The following is a 10412-nucleotide window of genomic DNA, read 5'->3' as shown; positions in this document are numbered from 1 at the left end:
CTGAACTTTAGGTGTCAGATGTGGGGACCTGCATGAAAGACCTCCCTAAGATTATTTTTACCAGCTTAGGTTAAAAACTTCCCCAAGGTACAAACTTTGCCTTGTCCTTGAACAGTATACTGCCACCACCAAGCGATTTAAACAAAGAACAGGGAAAAAGCCCACTTGGAGAAGTCTTCCCCCAAAACATCCCCCCAAGCCCTACACTCCCTTTCCTGGGGAAGGCTTGATAATAATATCCTCACCAATTGGTACAGGTGAACACAGACCCAAACCGTTGGATCTTAAGAACAATGAAAAATCAATCAGGTTCTTAAAAGAAGAATTTTATTTAAAGAAAAGGTAAAAGAATCACCTCTGTAAAATCAGGATGGTAAATACTTTACAGGGTAATCAGATTCAAAACATAGAGAATCCCTCTAGGCAAAACCTTAAGTTACAAAAAGACACAAAAACAGGAATACACATTCCCTCCAGCACAGCGAATTTTACAAGCCAAAAACCAAAAGGAAATCTAATGCATTTTCTAGCTAGATTACTTATTAACTTTACAGGAGTTGGAAGGCTTGCATCCTTGATCTGTTCCCGGCAAAGGTATCACACAGACAGACAAAACCCTTTGTCCTCCCCCTCCAGATTTGAAAGAATCTTATCCCCTCATTGGCCAGTTTGGGTCAGGTGCCAGCGGCGTTACCTTAGCTTCTTAACCCTTTACAGGTGAAAGGATTTTGCCTCTGGCTAGGAGGGATTTTATAGCACTGTATACAGAAAGGTGGTTACCCTTCCCTTTATATTTATGGCAGCAATGAGTTCCACAATCTAATTATGTGTTGCATAATAGAATATTTCCTTTTATCAATTTTGAATTTGCCATCTTTTTAATTTCATATCCCTTGCTCTTGTGTTATGAGACAGGGAGAACAGAATTCCTGATCTACATCTCTACTCCATTCATTATTTTGTATATTTTTTTATCCTGTCTCCTCTTGTTCATCTCCTTTCTAAAGTAAACCATCCCAATCTTTTTAACCCCTCTTCAGAAAAGAGCGTATCCATGCCCCTAGTCATTCTCATTGTCTTTCTCTGAACTCCCTCTCATTCTACAGTCACCTTTCTGAGATGTATTGCAAGCTGTATTCCAGATGAGGCCACACCACTGAGTTCTGCAATGGCATAATAATACTTTCCATGTTCCACTCCATCCTATTTGTTATGCATCCTGATGTTCTAATCACCCTTTTTCACCGCAGCTGCACATTGAGCCAAGCTCTTCAGTGGGAGGAGGTTCCTTGCACCATCCCTCTGCAGTGCAACAACAGTTTAAGACCCAAGCAGAATTTGGATCATAACTGGGATTATATATTTTAAACTATATATTGTTATAGGTTGGGTTAAACCTTGTCAAAGCTGGTGGGTGTAACTGCTGCCTTTCATTTAAGATAATAGAAGCCGCTAAGCTCCTTTATGAAATAGTAGTGGTCTCCAAATCACAGCACAGACATGTCCACTCCAAAAGTATGCCATGGGCAAGGCCACTCAGGAGTTTGAACCATGTGGGTGGAGGGCATTGCTGGGTATTGTTCTGGGGGCGGGGGGGGGAAGAAGACAGACATACGGTACAGAAACAACACAGAGGAGTAGAAGGCTAGACACAGCCTGAACAAGCACTGAGTGTGATCCTGGAAAAACCTAGAGAGGGCTTTTTGGTCAAGTGCTGGCTAACAGTGGTTTGGGTTATGAGCAAGGGAAACTGTCCCCTGCGTTCAGGGAAACAGGACTTTGTATGTAAATAAGATTGTATCAGAGTACAGCGAGGTGGATAATACATTTGTTGGTTCATGGGCAATTCTGAAAAATCTGAAATTTGGTCTTTTTCAGGTCAAACTGAACCAGTCTTTGGCGAATCGAACACTGGATAACATTTTGACTTGAGTTGAATGAAATGTTTCATGTGACCTGCCTGGAAATTTTTTGTTTTGATTTTGGGCACTTTAAAGCAAAGGTGGACTAGATTCCCCATATGGCCAAAGGGGGAAGAAATACCCTCCTTATAACTTTTAGCTCAGTGCACTTACCTGGGATGTGGGAGACCCAGGTTCAATTCTTCTTTCTGTCCAATGTGGAGAGGGGATTTGAACTTGGGTCCAATACCAAAAGAGTGTCCTAGCAACTAGGCCCTGGTCTACACTAGGACTTTAGGTCGAATTTAGCAGCATTAAATCGATGTAAACCTGCACCCGTCCACACGATGAAGCCCTTTATTTCGACTTAAAGGGCTCTTAAAATCGATTTCCTTACTCCACCCCTGACAAGTGGATTAGCGCGTAAATCGGCCTTGCCGGCTCGAATTTGGGGTACTGTGGACACAATTTGACGGTATTGGCCTCTGGGAGCTATCCCAGAGTGCTCCATTGTGACCACTCTGGACAGCATTCTCAACTCAGATGCACTGGCCAGGTAGACAGGAAAAGAACCGCGAACTTTTGAATCTCATTTCCTGTTTGGCCAGTGTGGCAAGCTGCAGGTGGCCATGCAGAGCTCATCAGCAGAGGTGATCATGATGGAGTCCCAGAATCGCAAAAGAGCTCCAGCATGGACCGAACGGGAGGTACGGGATCTGATCGCTGTATGGGGAGAGGAATCTGTGCTATCAGAACTCCGTTCCAGTTTTCGAAATGCCAAAACCTTTGTCAAAATCTCCCAGGGCATGAAGGACAGAGGCCATAACAGGGACCCGAAGCAGTGCCGCGTGAAACTGAAGGAGCTGAGGCAAGCCTACCAGAAAACCAGAGAGGCGAATGGCCGCTCCGGGTCAGAGCCCCAAACATGCCGCTTCTATGATGAGCTGCATGCCATTTTAGGGGGTTCAGCCACCACTACCCCAGCCGTGTTGTTTGACTCCTTCAACGGAGATGGAGGCAATACGGAAGCAGGTTTTGGGGACGAAGAAGATGATGATGATGAGGAGGAGGAGGTTGTAGATAGCTCACAGCAAGCAAGCGGAGAAACCAGTTTTCCCGACAGCCAGGAACTGTTTCTCACCCTGGACCTGGAGCCAGTCCCCCCCGAACCCACCCAAGGCTGCCTCCTGGACCCAGCAGGCGGAGAAGGGACCTCCGGTGAGTGTACCTTTTAAAATAGTATACATGGTTTAAAAGCAAGCATGTGAAAGGATTACTTTGCCCTGGCATTCGCGGCTCTCCTGGATGTACTCCCAAAGCCTTTGCAAAAGGTTTCTGGGGAGGGCAGCCTTATTGCGTCCTTCATGGTAGGACACTTTACCACTCCAGGCCAGTAACACGTACTTGGGAATCATTGTACAACAAAGCATTGCAGTGTATGTTTGCTGGCATTCAAACAACATCTGTTCTTTATCTCTCTGTGTTATCCTCAGGAGAGTGAGATATAATTCATGGTCACCTGGTTGAAATAGAGTGGTTTTCTTCAGGGGACACTCAGAGGAGCCCATTCCTGCTGGGCTATTTGCCTGTGGCTAAACAGAAATGTTCCCCGCTGTTAGCCACAGGGAGGGGGGAGGGTTGAGGGGGTAGCCACGCGGTGGGGGGAGGCAAAATGCGACCTTGTAACGAAAACACATGTGCTATGTATATAATGTTAACAGCAAGGTTTACCCTGAAAGAGTGTAGCCACTGTTTTATAAAATGTATCTTTTTAAATACCGCTGTCCCTTTTTCTTTCTCCACCAGCTGCATGTGTTTCAATGATCACAGGATCTTCTCCTTCCCAGAGGCTAGTGAAGCTTAGAAAGAAAAAAAAACACACTCGAGATGAAATGTTCTCCGAGCTCCTGCTGTCCTCCCACACTGACAGAGCACAGACGAATGCGTGGAGGCAAATAATGTCAGAGTGCAGGAAAGCACAAAATGACCGGGAGGAGAGGTGGCGGGCTGAAGAAAGTAAGTGGCGGGCTGAAGAGAGTAAGTGGTGGGCTGAAGACAGGTCTGAAGCTCAAATGTGGAGGCAGCGTGATGAGAGGAGGCAGGATTCAATGCTGAGGCTGCTGGAGGACCAAACCAGTATGCTCCAGTGTATGGTTGAGCTGCAGCAAAGGCAGCTGGAGCACAGACTGCCACTACAGCCCCTGTGTAACCAACTGCCCTCCTCCCCAAGTTCCATAGCCTCCACACCCAGACTCCCAAGAACGCAGTCGGGGGGGCCACCGGCCAACCAGCCACTCCGCCACAGAGGATTGCCCAAAAAAAAGAAGGCTGGCATTCAATAAATTTTGAAGTTGTAAACTTTTAAAGTGCTGTGTGGCATTTTCCTTCCCTCCTCCACCACCCCTCCTGGGCTACCTTGGTAGTCATCCCCCTATTTGCGTGATGAATGAATAAAGAATGCATGAATGTGAAGCAACAATGACTTTATTGCCTCTGCAAGCGGTGATCAAAGGGAGGAGGGGAGGGTGGTTAGCTTACAGGGAAGCAAAGTGAACCAAGGGGCGGAGGGTTTCATCAAGGAGAAACAAAGAGAACTTTCACACCGTAGCCTGGCCAGTCATGAAACTGGTTTTCAAAGCTTCTCTGATGCGTACCGTGCCCTCCTATGCTCTTCTAACTGCCCTGGTGTCTGGCTGCGCATAACCAGCAGCCAGGCGATTTGCCTCAACCTCCCACCCCACCATAAACGTCTCCCCCTTACTCTCACAGATATTGTAGAGCACACAGCAAGCAGTAATAACAGTGGGAATATTGGTTTCGCTGAGGTCTAAGTGAGTCAGTAAACTGCGCCAGCGCGCCTTTAAACATCCAAATGCACATTCTACCACCATTCTGCACTTGCTCGGCCTGTAGTTGAACAGCTCCTGACTACTGTCCAGGCTGCCTGTGTACGGCTTCATGAGCCATGGCATTAAGGGGTAGCCTAGGTCCCCAAGGATACATATAGGCATTTCAACATCCCCAACAGTTATTTTCTGGTCTGGGAATAAAGTCCCTTCTTGCAGCTTTTGAAACAGACCAGAGTTCCTGAAGATGCGAGCGTCATGTACCTTTCCCGGCCATCCCACGTTGATGTTGGTGAAACGTCCCTTGTGATCCACCAGAGCTTGCAGCACTATTGAAAAGTACCCCTTGCGGTTTATGTACTCGGCGGCTTGGTGCTCCGGTGCCAAGATAGGGATATGGGTTCCGTCTATGGCCCCACCACAGTGAGGGAATCCCATTGCAGCAAAGCCATCCACTATGACCTGCACATTTCCCAGGGTCACTACCCTTGATATCAGCAGATCTTTGATTGCGTGGGCTACTTGCATGACAGCAGCCCCAACAGTAGATTTGCCCACTCCAAATTGATTCCCAACTGACCGGTAGCTGTCTGGCGTTGCAAGCTTCCACAGGGCTATCGCCACTCGCTTCTCAACTGTGAGGGCTGCTCTCATCTTGGTATTCATGCGCCTCAGGGAAGGGGAAAGCAAGTCACAAAGTTCCATGAAAGTGCCCTTACGCATGCGAAAGTTTCGCAGCCACTGGGAATCGTCCCAGACCTGCAACACTATGCGGTCCCACCAGTCTGTGCTTGTTTCCCGAGCCCAGAATCGGCGTTCCACAGCATGAACCTGCCCCATTAGCACCATGATGCATGCATTGGCAGGGCCCATGCTTTCAGAGAAATCTGTGTCCATGTCCTGATCAGTCACGTGACCGTGCTGACGTCGCCTCCTCGCCCGGTATCGCTTTGCCAGGTTCTGGTGCTGCATATACTGCTGGATAATGTGTGTGGTGTTTAATGTGCTCCTAATTGCCAAAGTGAGCTGAGCGGCCTCCATGCTTGCCTTGGTATGGCGTCCGCACAGAAAAAAGGCGCGGAACGATTGTCTGCTGTTGCTCTGATGGAGGGAGGGGCGACTGATGACATGGCTTACAGGGTTGGCTTCAGGGAGCTAAAATCAACAAAGGGGGTGGCTTTATGTCAAGGAGTATTTCAGGCAGGACTTCACGGAGGGTTCCAATAAGAAATGGTGCACCTAAGTTATTGTTCTTATTGGAACAAGGAGGTTAGCCTGGCCTCTGATTGATACATGGCTAGATTTACCTCGCTGCACCTTCTCTGTGAGTGACTGCAGTGTGACCTAGAGGAATGAGTCCCCTAGACGGGGGAGGAGGCAAATGAGTACAAAACAAAACTGGTCTATTTCTTGTTTTGATCCACTCCATCTATCTTTTACATCTTTGGCTGGCAGCAGACGGTGCAGAAGGACTGCATGCCATCCACATCTCATGGCTGCTCAGCAGAAGATGGTACAGTACGACTGCTAGCCATCCTCATCTCTTGCCTGCCCGGCAGAAGATGATGCAATAGGACTGCTAGCAATCCGTATCGCCTGCCTGCTCACCATAAGACAGTTCAATAGGACTGACTGCAGGACTAAAGAGAATGACCTGGTCAAGTCACTCCAAATTTAGTCCCTGCGCCCATGTCTGCCCAGGCGCTCCCAGCCGACGTGGCCAGGAGCACCTCGGACACGACGAGGACAGCTACCAGTCGTACTGTACCGTCTGCTGCCACAAGGCAATGGGTTGCTGCTACTGTGTAGCAATGCCGTACCGCGTCTGCCAGCACCCAGGAGACATACGGTGACGGTTACCTGAGTGGGCTCCATGCTTGCCATGGTATGGCGTCTGCACAGGTAACTCAGGAAAAAAGGTGCGAAACGACTGTCTGCCCTTGCTTTCACGGCGGGAGGGAGGTAACGGGGGCCTGACAATATGTACCCAGAACCACCCGCGACAATGTTTTAGCCCCATCAGGCATTGGGATCTCAACCCAGAATTCCAATGGGCAGTGGAGACTGCGGGAACTGTGGGATAGCTACCCACAGTGCAACGCTCCGGAAGTCGACTCTAGCCTCGGTACTGTGGAAGCACTCCGCCGAGTTAATGCACTTAATGCACTTAGAGCATTTTCTGTGGGGACACACACACTCGAATATATAAAACTGATTTCTAAAAAACCGACTTCTATAAATTCAACCTTATTCCGTAGTGTAGACATACCCTAGGAGTGTCCTGGTGTGCATCTCACTGTCTGTCTCGTTGAAGTTGTTCTACTTTGTATACAGAATTGGTCATTGGCACAGGGATTTGAACTTGGGGCTCTCACATGCTAGGTGTGTGCCCTAACAACTAGGCTATAGAGTCATTGTGCTTTTCCTCGTGCAATGACTCTATTCATTGCAATTCATTGTCATTCATAGTGGCAACTCATAGTCATTCATGAAGATAAAGAGAGTCATTGCACAAGGAAAAGAGTACGGCCATGACTACACGACAAACTTTGGTTGACACAAGTTACATCTGCATACAACAGCCAAAGTTTGTACATTGCTCAGGTGTGTGCATACTTGACTGCTTGTGCCAGCGCTACATGTACGAATCAGGAGTGCTTGTGTTGTTGTAAAGTGCTCAACAGCATCTGGTGCCTTTTCAGACATGGTTTCAATGACTCGCCCAGGGATCTCTGGGCACTAGGGGGGTCAAGTTCCCAGCATGCAACTTTCTCCATCCCGTAATGCCATCCATATCCCATAATTGTTGCGCCTTTTAAAAAAAATCCCACAAACCTGTGCAGCACTTTTCAGCGTCTGGAATCTCTGATAGAAGCCTGGAGCTAGCAGAGCTCTGCACTATTCTCATCAATGTTGCAAATACAAAACATATGATTCTCCTGTATTTGCAGACCCTCAGGAAGTACCACGACACCTGGGGACACAAGGATTTCTTCAAGGACAGTTTGCGGCAGGTCATAGCGAAAAACAATTCAAGGTTGTTGGTAGCATTCACAGAGCAGCTGCAGACATGGAGCGCTGCTTGTGGGCTTGAGAAACAAGCACTGACTGGTTGGGGTCACATTGTAAAGCGGTTTGGGATGACGAGCAGTGGCTACAGAACTTTCAGATGTGAAAGGCCACATTTCTGGACCTGTGTGCTGAGCTTCCCCTAGCCCTCCAGCGCAGGGACATCAGAATGAAAGCTGCATTGACAGTGGAGAAGTGAATGGTGGTCACACTTTGCAAGCTTGCAATGCCAAATTGCTAGCGGTGAATGGAAAATCATTTTGGAGTTGGAAAATCAACTGGAGGGACCCGTCATGCAAGTTTGTAGGGCCACGAATCATCTCCTGCTATGCAGGACCGTGACTTTCAGCAATGTGCAAGACATAGTGGATGGATTTGCAACAATTGGGGTCCTGATCTATGTGTGTGTGTGTGGGACGCAATAGATGGCACGCATATCCCTATTTTGGCACCACCCACCTTGCTGCAGAGTACATCAACAGAAAGGGCTACTTTTCTGTGAGTATGCAAGCATTGCTGGATCACACCAGGGATGCTTCTATGATATTAATGTGGGCTGGTCAGGGAAGGTGCATGGCACTCATATCTTTAAGAACACAGAACTGTTCAAAAAGCTGTAGACAGAGACATTATTTCTTGACTGGTGGATAACCACTGGAGCTGTTGAAATGCCAACAGTGATCCTGGGAGACCCAGCCTACCCCTTACTCCTCATGCTCATGAAGCCATACATCGGCCAGCTTGGCAGTACTAAGAAAAGATTCAGCTACTGGCTCAGCAGATGCATAAAGACAGCGGAATGCGCTTTTGGTAGATGAAAGGGACACTGGCACTGTTCACTCACTAGATTGGATCTCAGGGAGAAAAAATGTCCTGATGGTTCTAGCTGCCTGTCGTGCCTTGCATAATGTCCGTGAGACAGAGGGGGGGGAGCTGCCACCACAGTGGAGGTTGGAGCAGCTGTCTGCTGAGTTTGAACAGCCAGACACAAAGGCCGTTGCAAGAATCCAACGTGGAGCCATGCGCTTGAGGGATGCTCTGCAAGAGCAATTTAACAGTCAGCTATAGCAGTGGTCTCTCATGGAGTGTTCTCTTGGCTGGGAGCTTTGGGTGCTGCTAAGGATTGGGTAGTGCGTGCTGTACATAAATATGACTGAGTGTTTTCCTGAAGCTATGAACCGTGTGGTGTTTGGTGTGCACTTACAAGTACTGTTTGCTTTGAGTACTGCTGGGCATTCTGCAATGTAGGTTAGGAACCATAAAAATAATTTGATTCTCCAGAAATAGAATCCATATTGAATGGAATATACAGGGCAGAAAATCATTATGCCAACTCCTCTCCCCCCAGGCAGTGTGGTTCAGCTGAGGGTCTGCACCAAAATAACATCATAGCACTGAGATATATTTATAGTGTAAACATTCATAAGTTTATTATCAAATGCTAAGATTTAACAGATAGTGAGTAAGTATAACGGAAACAATAGGTTACATATAAAACAAAAGTATAACAGAGAGATAAGGTTAGGGAGGTAATATCTTTTATTGGACCAACCTCTGTTGGTGAGAGAGACAAGCAGAGCTCTCTGGAGGCTAGAAAGCTGACCTATTACCAACCATAAGTTGATGTAATAAAATATATTACCTCCTCCACCTTGTTTCTCTCCAGTATCCTGGGACCAACACAGCTACAACAACATTGCAAACAAAACCTGACGTGCTTTTTAGAGACTAATGTAACTTAGCCATTTAAACTATTGTCTAAAGTAGCTTGTCTTACCTCCCAGCATTTCCAACAAACATGGCTTGTATCCTCATTCGTAAGTGCAAAAAATGTTGTCTTTTTTTGCTTCCTCAGTCAAGGATCAAAAAAATTGTCCTTTTGCCTTCTACATGTACCCCAAAGTCCATTGTTTTGTCCCCAATGTTGGGACACCTCCCTCCCCTGTGGTTTATTCCAGTGTGGTGGCTCCATGCCACATCCTCATGTGAATGTTGTATGCAAACAGATTTTCATTGTGCTTATTTTACATGTGAACGAAGGCTGACAGGTGAATATACATCCCTTTGCCTGGCAAAACCTGCTTGTCACCCCTGCTTTGATGCTGCTTTTAAAATGTATTTTCCGGTATATCTACAACATTCCTTAAATATCATCATACATCTCGCAATGATTATGAAGATCAGTGTGACATAAGCTTTTATTAGATCCCTTACTTGGTCCTCTTGGGATAAGCACTATGAAAGTGTTGGGTGTGATGAGTTTGTCAAGCCTGTTACAGAACAGTGAACCATTGCCAGCTGGCATTGAGGGGTTCTTAGGGTCACAAACCTCTAGATAGTAGAGTTTTTTAAAATTATGACCAGAGTGGTCACTGTCACAGGGAATGGGGCATTGGTGGGACAGCTGCTTGAGGACTGTTAAGGTCAAGGCAGGTCATGCAGTGTCTACACTCCTACTGCGTCAACCTCAGTAGGTAAACCATGGCTCTACGCTCTATGGGGAGGTTGATTTACTCCGTTGCTTAACAGGGTGCTTAAGTTGTCTAGAGACAAATTTGAGTGTAGACATATGCTCAAATAGGTTGACGTGAGGTGA

At 47.1% G+C, this 10412-nt stretch overlaps 1 protein-coding gene across 1 annotated transcript; it reads left to right on the top strand.

Annotated features, from left to right (window-relative positions):
* The first annotated feature begins 1884 nt into the window (after window positions 1-1884).
* LOC125641481 (uncharacterized) lies at window positions 1885-4329 on the top strand. Its single transcript, XM_048861503.2, has 2 exons — window positions 1885-3119; window positions 3708-4329. The coding sequence occupies exons 1-2, from the start codon at window positions 2531-2533 to the stop codon at window positions 4241-4243; spliced, it is 1125 nt and encodes a 374-aa protein (XP_048717460.1). The 5' UTR covers window positions 1885-2530; the 3' UTR covers window positions 4244-4329.
* Window positions 4330-10412: the final 6083 nt, after the last annotated feature.

This window comes from Caretta caretta, chromosome 8 (assembly GCF_965140235.1).
Source record: "Caretta caretta isolate rCarCar2 chromosome 8, rCarCar1.hap1, whole genome shotgun sequence".
Taxonomy (NCBI): domain Eukaryota; kingdom Metazoa; phylum Chordata; order Testudines; family Cheloniidae; genus Caretta; species Caretta caretta.
The sequence above is the reverse complement of the archived record's forward strand: the minus strand, read 5'-3'. Positions and strand labels throughout refer to the sequence as shown.

What these genes read in the sequence shown, in the direction of transcription:
- LOC125641481 (XM_048861503.2), top strand. Translation starts at nt 2,531, where the DNA reads ATGCAGAGCTCATCAGCAGAGGTGATCATGATGGAGTCCCAGAATCGC. An exon ending in AGGCGGAGAAGGGACCTCCG is followed by an intron (nt 3,120 to 3,707) that starts GTGAGTGTACCT and finishes TTTCTCCACCAG; the next exon opens with CTGCATGTGTTTCAATGATC.